Source organism: Chiloscyllium punctatum, chromosome 1 (genome assembly GCF_047496795.1).
Source record: "Chiloscyllium punctatum isolate Juve2018m chromosome 1, sChiPun1.3, whole genome shotgun sequence".
Classification (NCBI taxonomy): Eukaryota; Metazoa; Chordata; class Chondrichthyes; order Orectolobiformes; family Hemiscylliidae; genus Chiloscyllium; species Chiloscyllium punctatum.
The window spans coordinates 64,231,623-64,252,253 of NC_092739.1; the positions used below are offsets into that span (position 1 = coordinate 64,231,623).

At 37.9% G+C, this 20,631-nt stretch overlaps 1 protein-coding gene across 7 annotated transcripts in view; it reads right to left on the reverse strand.

The window, feature by feature from the left end:
• arap2 (ArfGAP with RhoGAP domain, ankyrin repeat and PH domain 2) overlaps positions 1–20,631 on the reverse strand; it is a 320,143-nt gene that overhangs the window by 98,161 nt on the left and 201,351 nt on the right. For all 7 annotated transcript variants that reach the window (XM_072566652.1, XM_072566631.1, XM_072566592.1 and 4 more), the window contains 3 exons: positions 19,078–19,222; positions 4,943–5,045; positions 3,124–3,325 (listed from right to left, as the gene is read on the reverse strand). In XM_072566652.1, the coding sequence (XP_072422753.1) occupies positions 3,124–3,325; positions 4,943–5,045; positions 19,078–19,222 (450 nt within the window). The remainder of the gene's footprint in view (positions 1–3,123; positions 3,326–4,942; positions 5,046–19,077; positions 19,223–20,631) is intronic.

Sequence of the window (20,631 nt, forward strand, 5' to 3'; positions counted from 1 at the left end):
CCCACAGAATCCTGTATGTTCATAAGATCACCTCTCATTCTTCTAAACTCCAATGGATATAAAGCCAACCTGTTCATCCTTCCCTTATAAGATTAGCCTTTCATCCAAGGAATGAGTTGAGGGAAACTCCTGTAGGTGAACTTAGAGTTTGTATTGTCCCTGAAGCAATGGATAAAAGATAGATACATTCACTCATTCAAACTTAACCCATCAATGTCAAATTTGTCTTTGCGATAGCACCTTCTCCAGAACTGTAAGGCCAAAGGCTACTCCATGCCTTGTAGCAGATAATCAAGACTAACTCTTAGTTGTTACAGCTATTATTTTACTTACATTGCCAAAACAGAGTGACTTGTTGTTATTTTATTGGTTGAGAGATCATGTGTGAAAATTGTCAATGTTTACTTACCGAATAATAAGGATTAAATTTCAAAATTCATTTATGAGCTGTTTTCTGCTTTGAGAATCTTGAGGGAGGGGAAGGTGCAATATAAATACAAATTCTACTTTTCTTATTTGAAGAAAACCAAGTCCTAGCATGAAAGCAAAGGAAAAGTGCATTTATTCATGTTTAGAAATCATCCGATATGAAGCTATGTTAATATTCACCACCTGTCTAATGAGTATGACTGCTCAGTCTACCTTTCACCTTTCATCTACCAATTATATATTCACTAAGCAGCTCAAGGTCAGTGATAATGTCCATTAACAATTCAGAACCTCTCAAATGAACTCAATTTCTGTTATGATAATGAAATTTATTTCCAAAACATATTCATTTTGAAGTCAAACATTTCAAAATGTATATTTTGATTCAAAGCTGAAACATAGACTGAGAATGTCCATTTTGCAGAGGAAATGTGGAGCCAGGCAAATGCAGTGGTAAATAGATTCAGTGTTCCCACGAAGGAGGAAGCTCGGTGAATAGTGGGCCAATCAGCTTATGAGTTGAATGGTGAGTTTCTTGGTAAACTGAAGTCCCTGATCACCTTGACCTGCTGGTCAATAAAAGGCCAGTGATTTTTAACTCTCAGAGGTTGCTGCTGGAGGCTTAGTCGTCAAGAGAACCAATGGTGGAAAGTTAAATAATTTTCCCATGCAGGGTGTTAGAAGTCAGAGGAGAGTAATTTTTAACAGACAACCTGTTGACCCTCTCACTGTCCACACTGGCCCATTCCCCAGCTCAGCAGGATAGATTGTTTCCCATTTCTCTTGTGGCAGGCAATCCAGGTGGTGGCGAGTTCAGAAGGTCACCCATGGACCTTCTCAGCCAACACTGAATGTTCTGAAGCAGCAAGAAGGGATCAATATTTTGTCCAGGACCAAATTACCCAATTATTTTCCCTTCTTGCTATCCCCAGGGAGAATGATAAAAGGCAACTAGAGTGTGTCAACTGTAGGATCATAATGATCACTGTAAAGACTGAATGTGGTCTATATTTTTGGTTCACAAAAGAATGTTCATTCTGTCATGCATTATTCTGACATGATCATTTACAGCATCTTAAAACTAAATGCTAAAAGATTCTTTCCCAAAAACATTAGTTATAATTAGAAATCATTTACCTTATTAAAGATAACAGTGTTTAATAGGAGAGTTTGTTAGATGGCAAATTGTAATATTCATTTCTAAAATTGAAAATCTATTCACGATATTTTAAGAACCTGAAAACAAACTATGTGAAGAACTTGGAGAAAGTGAGATTGTTTTCCTCAGAACAAAAATGACTAAATGGAGATTTTATAGATGTGCTCAATATTATGAAGAGGTTTTGGTACAGTAAACAAGGAAAATCTGCTACCATTGACAGGAGGCTTGATTACCAGACATCACAGATATAAGACAAATAGTGAAAGAAATAGAGAAGACATAAGAAGCTTTTGTTTTAAATGCAGAGACTCTTTTTTTTTTAAATGCACTACCCAAAATTGTGGTGGAAATAGATTCACATTCAAAAGATAGTCAAGGGTGCATATTTGAAAAGAAACCATTTCCAGGACTATAGAGAAAGAATAATGCAATGGCACCAAGTGAATAGCTCTGCTATGTGGGCGTGGTTACACCATGTGGATTGTAATGATTCATGAAGGCACTTCACCACCAATAATTAATTTTAAAAAGCAGAATATTCCCAAAAAATAGCAAGAAGGAAAAATAATTGGGTGGATCGGCATTGGGGAGATACTTATTGTCTCCCCACCACCAGAGGAACCTATGTCTCAATGGGAAGGCCATTCCAAACTCTCATCAGCTGAGGTGCTGAAATGGTTAACTAACAACCAATTAAGGGGCTCTTCGCCCCATATTCAGAAAACTGGCTGCCTTGCTGACTGGCAGAATGAAATCTACCAAATGGCAGGTGGTAATCCTCAAATCGGTGGCATGGATGAAAATGGGGGATTGATGCTAAGAATTGCCTGCCTTTGGTTTGGCCATCTTCTCACTACCTGAGAGATGAACCCTGCTTTTCACCATCACTGCTGCAAAGTAACTTTTTACACCTGATACCTCTGAGCCTTCAGGTACTGTATCACCGGATGCCTTAGGCATTGTGGCTGTGAACAAATGATTGTTTGATCAAATACTCCTCACTTGCCTGGATGAGTACAACTCCAATAGCACTCAAGACGCTTGAAACCATCCAGGACAAAACACTTAATTCGCATCACATCCACAAACATTTCCTCCCTCCACCACCAATGCACATTGCAAGCAGTGTGCAACATCTACACCATGTATTGGAAACATTCATCAAGGCATGTTAGACAGCACCTTCTGAACTCTCAACTACTATGACCTCGAACGACAATGTAAGTTCCCCTCCAATTCACTCATCATCCTGACTTGGAAATACATCACTGTTTTCGGGTCAAAATCCTGGAATTCCCTCCCTAATGGCCTTGTGGGTTTACCTACAGCACACAGACTGTAGTGGTTCAAGACAGTGGCTCACCATTACCATTTTCAAGGGCAACTAGGAAAGGGCAATAACAGCTGGCCAGCCAGTGATGCCTACATCCCATGAGTGCATATAAAACAAAATTCCAGCGAAGGAATCAATGCGAACAACAGGCTGAGAAGCCTCTCTCTGTGTTGTAGTAAATGAAATATTGAAGTCTTACTAAGTTCTTGGAGCCTCTTTAAATGGACAGAATCCTCTTCAACTATCTGTCCCTGCTCAGGACAGAAGCAGAGTTGTGATTTTTCTAATGCAAACCAGCCCGCTTTCCAGTGTTCTAGGTTGTGCACATCCTTGTAGTACAGCCGACCAATAAGTTCATAATCTCTCTTCAACAGGATTTCTGCTACTGCAGGTACAAGAAACTAGAAAACACAAGCCAATCATAAAGCTGGAGAATTGTGGTGGTCAATAGCATTTCAGCAAAAATAAAACTAAAATACAATTACATGTTATTTATTCCATAGACATAACTTAGTTGATCGACCTCACATTTATAAGAAAAATACTTTTATACATTGAATATGGAAGTCAAAATGTGTCTTTAAACAATAAGAATTGCTACTGTGCTCTCTTCCAAATTCCATTCTGCAGATGTGTTATAACTAAAATTATCTTGATTTTTCTACAGATAGCTTTGAGATGTGGAATAGGTCTGTCTGAAGTAAAATGGAATCTAATCTGGCAGGTGAAATTGTAACAGGTAAAAATAAGTGGCCAGATTTAAAGAAGCAGTAGGAATGTAACCAAATACCTGAACTATGAGGCTTGTGATTGAAAATGATTGGCAAAAGAACAATGAAGAACGTGTTTTTTTATGCAACATGTCATCGGACTTCAAATAAAGAGCTTGAGAATATGGTGGACATTACTTTGAACATGGCTTTCAGAATGGAATTGGTAAACTCATGAACAGAAAAGATTTGTAGGTTAATGGGCAAAGTCAAGGGACTGGGACTGCAGCGCTGTTTTTGGAGAGAGCTGACATGGACTCAGTGTGCTGAATGGCTTCTTTCTGTAGCCAGTCTGTAATTCTACACACTTCTTTCCTGTTAAATTGTTCCTCTTGAGTCATTGAATATCAGATTCACTTTGGAATATATTCTTTAAAATAAAGACCTTATCCTCTTTGCCATTAATGGACCCCAACACATTTCCCAGCAGGTTGCAAGTACCTGTTTGAAACCTGTGTACCAGCTATGATGTTATGAATTTCATATCATATTATATTCTGCCAATTCAACCTAAAAAGTACCTTTGACAAATCAGCCAATATATACTTAATATGGTCAGGTGACATTTGTGACCATTATTTTAACGGACTTACTGCACTGGATAGTGGACAGTCATACATATACTTATACATCAATATTTGTCCAGTGATACGGCCAGCAATCTCTATCAGCAACAAAACATGTCAATTAATTGTCATTAGGGGGAAAGCTGTGAATAGCTATGCAGAAATGGATTCACTGTTCTTCCCAGCTTTCCTTTGTAGAAAATTCAATCATTGCACAGTGCTCCAGGTAATTGTTAACTGATGTCCCCCCATCACAACTGAGGCAGCAGATTAAAATGTCAGGAGACCCTGGGGCTCAAAGTTTGTGGTTTGTGAATTGTGACTGATGCTCTTACTATTACATTACTGGGTTACAAATAAAATCCAGTTAGAAAAGGCAGGTTGTCATACAGTTTTACTTCATTCTAGTCAATAAACTTTATTATAGCATTACTGCCAAAGGCTCAATTCAATTTAGTTTTAAATAAAACTCTCAGAAATCAATGGATGTCCTTTTTTATTATGTATAGACTTGGTACTTTACTATATCATTTTAAAGACATTGACAGAGACAGAAGCATTTGGATTATGGCAATAACATGCAAAATCACTGGACTCATGAACAAAAAGGTAAATTCCCACGATATCTAAAAAGCCTTGGGCACCATCAACACATAAAATGTATTTCAAAGTTATTTTTCACCTTGGATATTGCCCGGGTCCAGTCTTTTAAAATTTCAACATTGTCAGTTCCAAAGGAGAAGACACGTTCTGACAGCAAATACATCTCAAAGGTAGAGCTCACCCTGAAGCAAACAAGGAGGAGGAACTACATCAGAGCCTTGCAATTTGGCAGCATGAAGTCTAATTCAAAAATCTTAATGCTTCAAGCTGAAAGCAAGCATATTAATGTTCTCATGCACTGGATTTCAAGCAGATTGTGCAGAAGTCTTATCAGGTGATGACATAAACTGACTTATAAAATTTGCATGAACTTTCAGTAAACTTTTGCAGCTGCACTCAATATGCTTTTTTTTTAAAAAAAGGCCTTTGACAGGAGCCCATTTTTCAACATTTCATGCAGCAAAACAAAGTTAAGATAACTTCTATAGATCCTGTCTGGAATGAATTTGAAGAGGCTCATTATGATAAGACACAACTGGTATGGCATAAGCCAATGGAGCATAATTTGCACATATAACTCAATTGACACCATTTGTATTATCACCACAGTCAGCCTTACCATTTACAGTAATGCAAATGCATTTCACTGCAAATCAGACGGACAGAAAAAGATGGCACTAGAAAGATGCATATGGATCAGTACAGAGACGAGTACCTTAAATTTTGAACAAGGAAAATAAAAAATGATTCTCATAGTAGTAATAAATATGCTCAGGGTATCATGGCAATCAACAGTTAAGCAGCTAAATCAGTTAAAGGATATAACTGCCATGTCTTTGCCTTGTAATTGGTTCAAACAAATTTTTAGGTTTGCAGATTAAGATAGTAGCCATTTTCATTGATTTTCTATGCTAGAGTTAGTACAATTTAACTCTTAATGAATAGGCAACCTCCCACTCAATCTAGAATTCTCAGATAGTTTATCACCTGAATTAAAATGAGGGTTCTTGGCATTGCTAGGGTGGAATTATTAAGTTATCAATTGCGTCAGAGAATAGCTGTTGTGAGTGACAGAAAGTGCATCTTTCACAACTGATTAACAAAGCTGTGAAGAATGTCATTTCAAGTCTCTCTGATTGCCTGTAGAATTGAGACCACTGCCCTCTCTATGTCTGCCCTCATTATGAGGAAGAAGTACTAAAAGATGCTTCTTTGTTTATGACAATAATGGATGAGCCTAACCAGAAGCAGATAGAACAAAGGACAATTCATCGTGGAGTGAGTTGGTAAAGGAGTGTGGTGAATACAGAGTAAGAACAACACCTTTATAAAAGGGAATTTAGCTAGAAAGAAAATTCAGAGGTGAGAGGGGAAGACGTTTGTTGTATAGAGAAGAATACAAACAGCATTCAGTATTGATAATATTTCCAGCTATTTAGAATTACAATGTGGGATGGCGGGGTGCTGCATAAATAGAAACATACTATATTCCATGCTTGAAGAATCTAAGTAAAGTAGACATGCATATCAGACTGAATGCAAAATAGCTTTGACAGAAATAAGAATTTTCTTTTCCCTAAAGGAGGAACATCAAGGTATGGAATAAATTATCAGTGGTAATGATTGAAACCATGTCAACACGTAAGAAAAGATTAGATAGACAGTTGAAATGAAAAAGAATAAAGAGATACGGGAATGGATTAGTACATATGATGAAGCCTGCTCCTACTGTTCGTGTGTAGGAGAAACACCACTAAAGGGTAGTAGGGTCATGCAGCCTGCTTCCACACTCTGTTGCCTTACAGCACAAGGAAGAATATAGAGCGCGAGGAGCTCATATATTGCCTCGTCAGGTCAACAAGCATTTTTCCCACAAGTGACCTGTGGTTTTGGTAAGGGGAGACAATTGGCATTCAGCTCCATGGCCATCACCCTCCACACACCACACCACATGTTGTCTTGTGGGTTTTTTGTCCATTGTCTCAGTTCATCCAGAAGAACATGCAGGTTGATCTCAATTTTCTTACCCCTCTGCCAGTTAGCCACAGGCCTGTTTCTTTCTTTTGATGACTCAGCCATATTCTCCAGTGGCAGATGTTCTCCAAATGTGGCATAAAAATCACAAAATATTCACCAGTGCTACTTGGTTTTCAACCCACCAACTGCTCAGCTGCCAGTTTACTTCTGCAGTCGTCAGTCATTTGTGACTTTGTAAAGGCTGCATTCTAACTTTTAACTAGCCTTTCCCCTTTTGCACTGGTCTTGTGTGGCTCAGCTGCCAGTGTTATTAAAATGAGCTGGCCATCTTCATGACTGTACAGTCAGCAAAACAGAGGAGCTCTGTCAAAAGGTGATTCACCTGAAATATTAACAGTTTCTCTTTATGCAAATACAGTCAGAATTGCCAGAACGTTCAGCTTTTATTTCAAAGTTCTAGCATTCAGTGCATTTCAATTTTTATTTTCAGAAATTCCTTTTTCTTTATGTTCACATGTAGACTCAATAAATATTTTCTCCTGCTGATGCAAACTGATCTGCTATGTTTTTTCAACATTTTCTACACTTTGTGCAACTTGCAAAATTGAGGAAAAAATGATTTAATTAGCAAGTGAGGAAAGAACGTATACGCTGCAGCATTGACTGTTGACTAAGAATTCTGAATCAATGTGAAGCTGCTATTATTGAGTAACAGGATGCGTTCAAAGAGCATTTCATTATAACCTTGAAACAAGATGATTTTATCCTTGTATAATTCATTGCTGAGGTCAAGGATTGGAACACTATGCAAAATTGAATAGTTTGATGCATTCCAGAAAGCCAAGGTAACAGCATCACAAAATATCTAACCAGTGAGTGTTTATACGTTTTCTTTATTTTGCTTTCATGTTTTTCTGCATTACAGTGCATCTACTACATATCTGCTCATTTCTTAAGCTGTTTATATTTATATAATATATGTACATGATGAACAGATATACACACAACGATATCATTTGTATATCTCCTTGTAATACTTGAAAGGAAGGACAATTTAAAACCGGCTTAGTGGTTAAGATATTTTGCTTAACTCAAGTTTGATGGATCTAGGCACAGTGATTGTATCTTTTATTCCATCTGATAATGAATAAAGTTCATCAACAAAGGCACAGGACAAACAAGTAAGCATTCCAATTATAAGTTATGTGGTCAAACTCTTGATACACTGAGGCATACCCTAAACTGTTGGTGATTCCATTCAAAACATTATTGTGACAAACATTTTATTTTAAACAGTAATCTACTGGATTGAATGACCTGCCTTTAGAAGGATCCAACTGCTTCACATTCTACTAATCTCAAAAGAGTGCAAAATTATGACACCTCCAGACCTTACATGTAAGGGCAAAATTCTTTTCCAGTGAATGAACAATCCATATATCATAGAATCCCTGAGTGTGGAAGCAGACTACATGGCCCATGGAGTCCACTTTCACCCTCTGAACAGCATCCCACCCAGAGCATCCCTCTACCCTACCCCTACAACCCTGCATTTCCCTTGCCTAACCCACCCAGCCTGCACATCCCTAGACACTATGGGCAGTTTTGGACTGTGGAAGGAACCAGGACCACCCAGAGGAAACCCACACAGACGCAGAGAAAATGTGCAAACTCCACACAGACAGTCACCCGAAGATGGAATCAAACCTGGGTCCCTGGTACAGAGGCAGCAGTGCTGACGACTGTGCCACCATGCCATCCATGTATTGATGTCAATATTTAATAATAGATTACAATACTCAGGTCACTCAGAAACTCTCACCTATAATTTTAATGCAAAATGTTTGAAAAGATACAATATTCTCAAAGGATTAATGCAAAAATCAACACAAGCGTCAGAGAGTTATTTCTCCTTGATTAAACTGCAACACCATTGATTCTGCTAATAAGCAGGGCTGGAGAACACTAATTAATCTCTGCTTTGTGAATGCAATTCTCATTTTAAAGTAACCTTTTCATATTTTACTTACTTGCTAAAAAGCAGATGTTAAAAGGGTACAGTATTCAATAGTGTTTATGTAAATTTCTTTAAGCACTATAATAAGCTGTCAGTGTCCAAGGATAAAAAGCTGCTAGGTATCAGAAATTGCTGTTACATTACAGAGATGTCTTCCATAAATAATTAAATGCATGGATAGAAGCTTGCTACCTGATTACCCATCTTTTATATCAAACTGATGTTAAAAGCAGTGGTTTATCATTATGAAATGATATTCTTGCAAATTTCTTCCAGCTAACAACAAAAAATTGTTTTCGGAAAGCTCAAATCTTGATTAAATGATGAGAATTTTCATTTTCTTTGTGAATTATATCATCAAGATCTGATTTTGCAGTGTAAATCTGTACTTCAGTAAATAATCAACATCAAAAACAGTTTTTATCTTTATGGTCTTTGGTTACTTCCAAGACTCTACTTTGTCTTCAAAATTGAACAATCTCTTCCCTGAGCTTTCTTTAAAGTTTTTGAAACTAAGTTAATGTGTAAGAAAATTCAATTTTTGATTTTTCCTTCTTTCAACCAATGTATCCTATTTTTCTAAACGACTCACTTGACATCAGAACTTGGATAGATTTTTAAAGAAAAGTTTACAGCACTAATGGAGACCATTCAGCTCAGTGAATGGGAGTTAAGTCTCAAAGGGTGTTCCACTTATTCCAGTGTCCTTCATCTACGCCCTTTAAAATGTTGCTTTATAAAATATTAAAATGATATAAATCCACCTCCCTCTTAACAGCTATTATAGATTCTGCTTCTTCAATTGGTTTTCATAGGACAACATATATCCTAACCATTCACCACATGGAAGTTATCCACCCAATTCATCCATTTATTCCTTTGCTGGTGATGTTAATTTTACGTTGTCTACCACTCACTGTCTGGTGGAAATAGATTTGCTTCCTTTTATACCATGCTTTACACACCTTCACGTGTTATGATTTTCATATTTGCTTTATAACAATAAAAAAGCCTGTTTCTTTCATATTCACACATAATTAAAGCTTCTCATTCCTGGTACCAACTTTAAGAATCGCGTTTGCATGACAACAATTTTCTTCTTATGCCAGAGTTCCCAAAACAGGATGTAACGAAATTGTTTCAGGCCAGCAAGAACATTCTTTGCGAATGATTGCTGGGCTATTTAAGCCATCTCACTTTTACTCCAGACGAGCAAACTGCAGACACTTGATGGGAGTCTAAGTGCAGCTTATTCTTTGTGGTTCTGGATTTGATGCAGGGGTAATCAATATCTGGAGAACAAAAGGTAGCAATTACAAGAGGAGCGAGCAATCAGAATCAAAGAGGGAAGAGATTTGGAAAGTGAGGCTGCATTGGGAAGTGCCAAATAGATGTTTGGACACCTAATTTGAGAGTGACTGACTGAGTGAGAGATATGGCAGTATGGTCATTGGAGGTGCTCACTTCAGTTACACTGGTGAATCAGTTACATGAAAGACAAAACTGTGACATTTTCAAGTTAAACATCCACACTGATGCTTGGTTATCTAAGCAATTTAACTAATGCTTGGTAACTATATATATTAGGGCATATCTCGTCCAAGTCATCTTCTCTGAACAGTGTTGAAAATATTTGTAGAAGGTTTCTGGATAGTGCAAATCAGTCAATTGGTATTTTAAATTTCCCAGGTAATAATAGCATGTGTGTGAGCTGCCAAAGCTTGTGCATGTTGAGACACTGTTCTGGATATCTGAAAATTTGGTACAACATTATTTTACTTTTCTATTCTACCTTCTTATAGAAGAATTCTCAGATTTCCAACATATACACTTCATCAGAATTATATTTTACATGACATTCAACTATGTAAAAGCCAAATGTAGGTGTTCATAGCAGAAACACTTATTGCCCTGCCCAATCTGCCATGAGAATTGCATTTACAAAATAACAAGTCTTCCATCTGCTGCAGTGTGATACTAAGTACACATATAATCTTGCGCACATGCAAAATAGAGTTAAAATAAATGGAAAATTAATTATTGCTTTGGATCACATCACATTGCATTGGTTTAGTATTCAATTCCTATGTAATACCCCCTATACATGTAGTTACATTGCTCAGATAACCAAAGTATTTCAGGGTTTAACAGTTAGGACAAATAGATGCTGAATGATCTGGGACTAATGCCAACATGCTGTTATGCAAGTTGCTGAATGCACATTTAGACACGAACTGGTGCAATTTATACAATGATTAAACATATCTGAATATTTCATCAAAGCTTTCAATAATTAATACACTAGTTGATTACAAAAATACTTAAGTTTCCAGGGTTGTCACTTGTACTTGCTGTATTATGGCCCAAGGATAATGCTGACTTGAACAAGCGCAAGAACACTGACCTTCATTATTAGAAGCTTATTACCTTGATGGATTCCAGTGCAGAAAAAGGTACATGTAAAGTTTGGAGATTTCCTTAATTGCCTCTCTTAGAATTAGGCACAGAGGAATCATTAATAATACCATGCACTAGAAATGAATCATACGGGTAGGAGCTACCTTTAATGGCATTGAGTACTGCAATGCTACTTTAAAGGCAATTTCTTAAATACCACCAGTATATTGCCAAAAGTAACTAGTACATAAATCTGATGTGTAATTCATTCCTCCATACTGTTTCTATAATCTACAACATACAGTTTGTAAATGTAACCAACAGAAAAAGAAACAGCAACCAATAATTTTCAAAATAAAATGACAATGATAAAAGCATCTTGTATCGCAGTGCAGCAGCATAAGACAAATGGGACAGGAACTTGAGAGAGCAACCGGATGTCTGTGAAAATAGATAGAACTATCAGGATGTAATCAGTTTCACTTTAAGAATTGCAGGTTACTGTACTTCACATGGATACCACAGGTAAAAGTTTTCTTTAAAAGATTTCCTCACAATGGGGTGTCTGGTAGCAGCTCAGGAAACCATTTGTGTGGATTTGTTGTGTTGCAATAACCCAACACTGTATTGGTGCTCTATTTCCAAGTTTCCTGACCAATTACAGATGTAGAAATACTGATGATACATACTCTGAAAATGGAGGGCCTCTACTTAAAAGGACACCAGCAAGCATCAGAATGGCTGAAATAAACCTCGCAAGAATCTGAAAGAAACACTAAAAAGACCATTATTGCTTGTCGAGTAATTCTCCCCTGGAGTTATAGTGGAGGCAGTAATGACCGGAAAGGAAGGGTCCTTTCCTTTGTGAGTGATGAAGAGTTCAGCTAGCTAAACTAATCAAGCATGACAACGATCTATATTACTGCTTTGGGAATTTGGATTTTTAAGCAGAGGTAAAATAAATGTGTTCCTTCAATAAAGGGTTTTTTTCCCCTCAAAAATAGGTCAGAAAGTCATTTGGAACAGTGAGCTATGTACATCATTTCCAAGAACATTCGAGCCTTTGGTTAAATGACTAAGCAACATGGTAATCAACAATCAAAAATAAAATTAGTAATCTATCTAGCCAGGTTTCAATCTGGGATGTGACTTGTTCAGTATTACTATTAGCTGGGATCATAACAATGACCAGTAGCAATTCACAGGACTTGGTTACAACATTAGAAAGATTTAATTAGCTTTGTTGATAATGAAAGATTTCAGGTAGCTCCCTCTCCAATTTCTTATGTGTTCGCTGAAGGTACAGCTGGGCAAGTATTAGGGCAAATGGCTAAAGGCTTAGTCAAAATGATAAGTATAATATAAAGTTAATTATACCATTATTGTAAGCATAGCTGCTGAGCATGTGCAAATGGTCTTAGATCAGTGATGCCAGATCACATGGAACTGGAGTTTGGGTCATGAGGCCTCCAGATATGATGTTCTTTTACCATTGTCAGTGGAAAATTATGCTCAATAGAGCCGTTGTTGTTTGCTCAAAATAGGTTGCTCATTACCACATGGTGACAATGGTGACCAGACCCACAGAATCAGAGTTGAAGTAAAGACCACCAATGTAAACCATGATGCTGATCCAGCCCAAAGGTGAATGAATTCCACAGGACTTGGTTACAACATTAGAAAGATTTAATTAGCTTTGTTGTTAATGAAAGATTTCAGGTAGCTCCACCAATACCACCACAAACTCCAGAGTGAACCTCTAAGTTGGTATGATACAGATAGCAACTGGCTTTGTGACACACCTCAGCATAGACTAAATTCTGAGCAGTAACTGAAGAATGTCTGGAAAAACACTCACAACAGAGTACACAGTTAGCGACAGGAAAAAATATCAGTCAACCATAATAGGTATGGTTGCCAATGAGAAAGATAGCATTTACGAGATGACAGTGGCCCAATAGATAGGATAAGGACAGGAAAGACAGGACTAACTCCGTCACTAAACTACAATGAAAAGCAACAATGCTGTCTATTTATTGTACAGAACCTGCCTATGGAATACACCAATTGTAGTCAGAGTTAGATAAAGAAGTTGATCCCACTGTATACAGCCAGACCACTGTATACTGTAGGAATGATAGGAAATAATTTTGTGCAAGTTCAATCAATAACAAAAGCAGGTGAAACTTCAAAAACATCCATGTAAGTTAGGTGATGACAGAATCCGAAACATCAAGAATTATGGATGTTCGACAGCAATCTTAAATTGAGCAGGGAAGACATCTTAAGAGTTTCTAAATAAATTCAATACCACTGAATCTTTAAACAGGAGCCAGATCTCCACAGGCGCAGCAAACTGTATGTAATAACTCTTTCAAATCATAATTGTGAGCTTGACTCATTTATAGGAAAATCTTACTTTTTCTTTATTTATACACAAGGTGCAAAATTGTTGGTTAACCCAGTCTTTGTTGCCCATCCTTGATTGCTGTAAAGGTGATGATGGCAAGCTATCCGCTTGAACTACTACAATCCACGTGGTGTAGATACACTGCAGTGACTAGAGAGAGACACTTGGAGCATCTTGATCAGTGATAGTGAAGGGACAGCAATATATTTCCAAGTCAGTATGATGTATCACTTGAGAGGAAACATGCATGTAATGGTGTTCTTACATATCTACTGCCCATGGCCTTATAGATAGTGAAGATCACTGGTTTGAAAGGTGCTAAGGAGCCTTGTTGCAGTGTAACTTGTCTATGATGCAGCATCCTGCTATTGTCCATCAGTGTGGATGGAATGAATGTTGCAGGTGTTCAATGAGAAGACAATCAAATGGGCTGCTGAAGTTGGTGCTAAATTTGAGTATTGTCAGAGCTGTATTCCCTGAGACATGGTTTTATTAAGTTATTCACTTGTGGAACATGGGCATCACTGGCTGGTCAGCATTTATTGTCTATCACTAGATGAGAAAGCGATGATAAGATGCCTTCCTGAACTGTTGGGGTGCATGTATGCTGTAGGTTGACCCACAATGATCTTAGGGAGGGAATTCCAGGATTTTCACCCAAGTGAAGGGTCTTCATCTCACTCCTGACTTGTACCTTGTTGACGATGATCAGGCTCTGGGGAGTCAGGAGAAGAGTTTCTCATCACAAAATTCTCAACCTTTGACCTGTACTTGTACCACCGTATTCTTAAGGCTGATCCACTTCATTTTCTGGTCAATGGCAACTCCTGTAATGTAGATAGTGAGGAATTCAATGATGGCAGTACCTTTAAGCTTCAAGATTCAATGTCAGGTTCTCTCTTGTAAGAGACAGTCACTGTTTGGCCTTTGTGTAGCACAAATGTTAGCCCACGTCTCCATGTTTTCTGGGTCTTGCTGAACATGTTCAAGGACTGCTTAAATATCTCTGAATAGTTGGTGCAGAAAAATATGCAATAATCACTTCTGACCTCAGTAAAGGTGGATAGCGGATAAGCGGATAATCTTCTAGTAGCTAGTAGGAAGATATCCACAGAGAAAGAGATCTTCAAGTCCAAGCTGGCTCATGTTAATTTTAAACATAAAGAAATTATTAATTTATAAAACTGGCAGCTTCAGACTGTGTGAAAAACTCATCAGCAAATTAAGAATATGCTAGAGAGAGACTTTCAATTCAATGACCAGCCATTATAAGAAACGCTCAATCCACCCCATCAGTATGTTTGCCCTTGAAAGGAAAGGACAAGAGAGCTCATTTGTTTTACACATCTAAGGGAAGCAAGAATCCATTGGAGATGAATTCCTCAAATGAGAGGGGCTTATAGCGGATGAAGTAGGTGGGGGAAAGTAGTGTAAAAGTGTTAAATGTCGATGGTTAAACTTTAATCATAAGAAAAAAGACATTGGAGTGGATATTGAGTCAAGGCAATTGTACCTTTACTCTAAAAAATATCTAATAAGCTTGTTTTAAAGGAGCTAGGTCATTATGATGTCAGACCATGTGGAATCGAAGCCTGGGTCTTTCAGGCCCAAGTAGTTTGTTCACATTTACCATCCTCTGTAGAGTTGTGCACAAGAAAGCCTTTTATTGATCACTCAAGATTGTAGATTTCACATCACTACAATAGTTCATAATGGGCATCTTAAATGGGGAAAATTAGGATAGACATACATAAGGATTTCGGTCGGGAATTCCAGATGAAAGCAAGAAAGTTGTGTGAAATATTTCCAAGATAGTCTACAGAGCAATGCTGAACTTGAAATGTGTAATTCAAAATGAAAACAGACATACAGAAGAAAGTCTCATTCCTATTGAAGGGCTTATGCCCGAAACGTTGATTTCCCCTGCTTCTCACATGCTGCCTGATCAGCTGTGCTTTTCCAGCACCACACTCTCGACACATACGCAAGTGCTTAACAACCTCATATACTGCTGTAAGAAACACAAATAATGTATATGAATGAAAGGCATCATCTTAGGATAATGCAGCTTTTCAATGGAGAATTAATCCCTCAAAAATTGATTAGATTTTGAAAGAACGGGTTTCTATTAATTTCATTAAGAATCAAATGCAGTTGTACACCTTTGATATCATAACATCCTCGGGAGTTGCATAAAAGCAAGGAACATTTGTTTTTCTAATGTTTCTCCATAATTAAAAAGGAAGCATTATAAATATTCATCATTTTGGGTTATGTTATCACATTTGTAAGCAGCTCGAAGAGATTTTCACCTTCGCTGCTGTGTTAATATTTTCAGAGGACAGGACGCTGGTGAAACTCAGGTGGATTATTTAAAGATGCAGCAGTGCTCTCCAGCACTGAAGATACAAAGTCTACCCATGGTTTCTGCTGATCTAATATTGTTAAGGTTATAAATGAAGTGGAATATTGGATAAAGATTGCTTTGTTAGCATTTCTCAACCGTGTTCAATATTATCTTACTATACTCCTGCCAAACAACATTATCTCAAAAGTTGAATGCAGCAAGACGAATACAGAATTACCAGATCTTCCATGTCTTCCTCTACTATGGGAAATTTAATTACCTTCCATTCAAACTTGACTTTTTTTCACATATTGCAGACATTTTAAAACACACAACTGATACACCCTCAGCCTATTTAATTACCACCTTCTAAGGGAGTTGGAATTTTCATTTTATATAAGATATTACTGAGAATTTAATTTTATTTGCCACCTTGCAGAACATTAATGAGAAACTTGTAACTAAAGAATTTTTCCTACCTACTCTATGTTTTTAAAGCAATTTAGTGGTCAATTCATAAAACCCTAAGGTCAAATTTCAATCAGATCAATCATTTGTCCATTCCCTAGTCTACATGGCATGTCCACTTCCTATCACTGATTTTCTTTGTGACCCCTTCAAGGGCATTGTCATTAATGTTTAATAAAGGCTACTTCATGCTGAAGTCAAACATCCAATCTCTCCAGTTGCTGTTCTCAAATCTTCTAATTCAAAGAAATTTAATGAAACACTTAGATTGTGTTAAGTGTCACAAGTTGAGGGAGGAAAGATGGCATAGCTGACAGAAACTTTGGTGGGATGAGATCAAAACTGTAACAGCAGAAATAGTCCCATCTCCAGCCAAGAAGCCGTAGGCTATCGTGATAAAAGTTTGCTGGGCAGTCTTCTAAGTGCCTGGAAACATCATGGATAATGGGTGTCAATTGCTCACTAATGGTTCCAAGTGACATTCCACATTAGCCCTTCTGCCCTCAAACTTATCTGGAGTGGTCTTTATTGTGGCCAGGAAGCTGCGGAGGATCTCTTCCGTGATGAAGTGGGTACAACGGTCAGGGTTCCCAATGGAACAGTCTGAATTCAATCCAGTAGATGACCTTTTCACTTACGGAATCGGCACTCAATTTGAGATTTGACTCAAGGATGGAGTAGCAACTAGAAGCACTCTAAGTGAAATTAATTCACTCTCAGTAGTCTTATTTAATGCCAGACACACTAAAATGACTTACCTAACAAAGAATCTCTGCAGTGATTAGTGACTGTGATGCTAAAACACTTATGCTTAATTGAGGCTAATTACAGTTTTTCAAAAATGTTTTGTATTAATTTTGTCCCCAACTCCATATTATTGATATACATTACGAATAGCTGGGTCTCAAGTACTGATCCTTGGAGTACTCCACTGTTTACAGTCTGCCAATGAAAGAATGACATAGTGTTTTCTGTTATGCATCACTAATTTATGTTAGTATATTACCTCATATCCCATGTGCTTTAATGTTTCTATCCAGCCTCTTCTGGGGGACTTAATTAATCTGAAAAATCTAGGTATGCTATTTCCTTTGACTCACCTTTATCAATATTGTTAGTAACATCCTCAAAAGATTCCAACAAGTTCATCCAGCATAATTTCCCATTCATGCCATGCCATGCATAATCATATTTTATTATCTAGGTGTTTTCTTTAAAGCTGATCTAAGGCTGACAGGTCTTGTTTCCTCTCACTCCCTTCCTAAATTGTGGGTAACATTTGCTATCTCCCAACCTGAAGGCCCATTAAAGGCAGCACATACCAAAATTGCATCAATGGAGTATAACATACATGATTTTCCTATCACAAAACAAGAGCAGTTGGCTTATTCCAAGTACTGGTTATGAGATTCCCTACAGATACCCTAGACTGTGGAAACAGGCCATTTGGGCCAACAACCGTCTGAACAGTAACCCAGCCAGACCCAATTCCCTCTGACTAATGCACCTAACACTATGGGCAATTTAGCATGGCCAATTCATCTGACCTGCACATCTTTGGACTGTGGGAGGAAACCACAGGACCTGGAAGGAACCCACGCAGACACGGGGAGAATGTGCGAACTCCACACAGACAGTCGCCTGACGCTGGAATCGAACCTGGATCCCTGGTGCTGTGAGGCAGCAGTGCTAATCACTGAGCCACTGTGCCACCCAAAGACTAACGTTGGGAGCAAGGCTGTTTTTGTCCAGTTTCAAACTGGGGACCTTTCAGGTGTTAGGCGAACATGATAACCACTACATTACAGAAATGAACCCGCAACAAGGGGACGCGGCTGTTTCTGAACTGGGGATCTTTCACACACGAGGTGAACTTGATGACCACTATACTACAGAAACGGTGTTATTGTTGGATGATTTCAGTTCCCAATAGGATGCTAATGAAAATGCCCTAAGTAATCACATGCATGCACTTGGTTAACAAATTACGACATCCACATTGACTGACAATTTAAAGCACATAAACTTTTTTTTAAATTAACAAGGCCTTTTCTCCATGTTAGCTTATGTTTACATGGAATTTTTTTTTAATTTACAAACAAGAATTTCACTTAATCTGTGTTGTAGAGATTTCGAGTTGCTGGCATTCCCTGGCAGGTCACATCAGTAAGTCCTAGGCTGGCTCCATAACAACAAACATAACCACGACTCAAGATATTCTTAGCTTAAGAAATACTCCAAAATTATCCTTGAGAAGCCAGGTCACACAGTGAAAATGCTGCGTTCACAATTAGAAGTTAGAAACAAAATATGTTCACTCTAATTGATTGCTAACTGTCAGGCAGAAGTTACTTTGTACAAAATTTTTAAAAATACACTGTGGCTCCACTGTCCAAAATTTGCTGAGATGAAATAAAAGAGACCTTTAATTGATTAGATGAAAAGTAACAAACCACAGTAAGAATCCCTGCCATGCAATTAATAAAAGCTTTCCTTAAAGTATCAGGTCAAACAGAATTGAGTTTCCAGGAATTAATTCTGCTTAGTCTAATTCCTCAGGATTTAACACAGGGATTGGACTTCAAGTCTTTTACTCACCCAGCGCCCCATGTAAAATCAGACTTGGCCACTCCTAAACAGACCACTTCGTTGATATCAATCCTCCCATTCGGTGTGGCTGATTTGTCACTTTCATAATAACTGAGAAACCCACCTTCTAAGGTACACCATCGCTTTTGGAAATCTGCAGACAAGAAACACAAGCTCATAAAAATCTGAAGACTGATCACAGACATTACCTTCCTGCTACACTTCCATCTGTATTTTCATAGAGATTTATATTTCAATCAAAGTGTCTTGAGATTGTTACTACAGTCAGACCCATGGAGCTGAGGAATACGAGAAACCTCCACTATCCGAAAATTGGATTATCCGAAGGAGATCTCGAGGTCCTGAAAGAAACATTTCATCAAAGAGGTGTTTCCAACATTGATCGCGCCTTTTGTTTCCAATGATTATAAACAAACTCAGCTCATTGAAATGCTGCCGAGAACACTCCAGGATATTGATGGGAGCCCAGGCACCGTCTCTAAATGACTGACCGCCCACCCGCACTCTCTCTCTCACCACACTTTCCTAGGAGTGCAACCCTATTTCCCCAGATAATTTCTCTAACATTGTCCTGTACAGGGTAAAGTTGGAACTTGATAAAACGCTGCAGTAAAAACTGTGTGTGTGAGAGAGAGAGAGAGAGAGAGAAAAGAGAAGACTGGAACCACTCCTGTGACTCCCTCTTCCATCTAAAGAATAAGTCACACTTCTCATTCCACTGTAATCCTCACATTAACACTGCTGTCCGTGTCAATCTCAGAGGGTCATACTGACGCTGACAGCAGTGGTTCCAGTCTTCCCATGCAAGGGCCAGGATTCAAATTGGCTGAGGGGTTTGATGTGGATATCTTCTGGAAATGACTTAGAAATGTAGCATTCTTTTGCCAAAGCTGGGAACTGTCTGTGCCTGTGAAGAACTTTTCTATTCCACAGCGGTGACACTGATATTTAGTATCTGCTATTTCAATACAGAAACCAATACCAACAGTAGATCAAAGTGTTTGTGCCTTATCAAGAGTAGAGGTCCAATTGCTATTCTGAGACTAGGGCTCTCCTTCCCCTCTCAGGATTTGTCTGGGCATAGTATTGGTTTGTTATTAGATTTGTTCAAAGTCAAAACGACTTCTTGTTGTAACAGATCTGTCAAAAACTCTTCAATGCTTCCAACAACAATTCTGTCTCTTATGAATTCTGATTTCCAAGCTCCGTTTCATAGTTTAAAATTCTACAGTGCCTAAATACTGCTGCATTTCTACTTTTGAAACTTTTGATATTGTAGTAATTCAATGCTGTTACTTTTGTTCAATTTCTAAGATTATTTTGAGTGTTCATTAGAACATTTATTATGTTCTTCTAATTATCTAATTCTAAATTATAGCAATACTGTATTATTTTAACTCTCTTAAAACTTTAAATTTAGCTAAATTACAATGCTGTAGTTTCTGTACAGTTTACTACAACTCCAGCCAAATATCTGTGGCAGAATTAGTGATTTCCCACCCTTGTTAAGTAGAATTGTGGTTGTCCTTCTTTCTGCTGCAC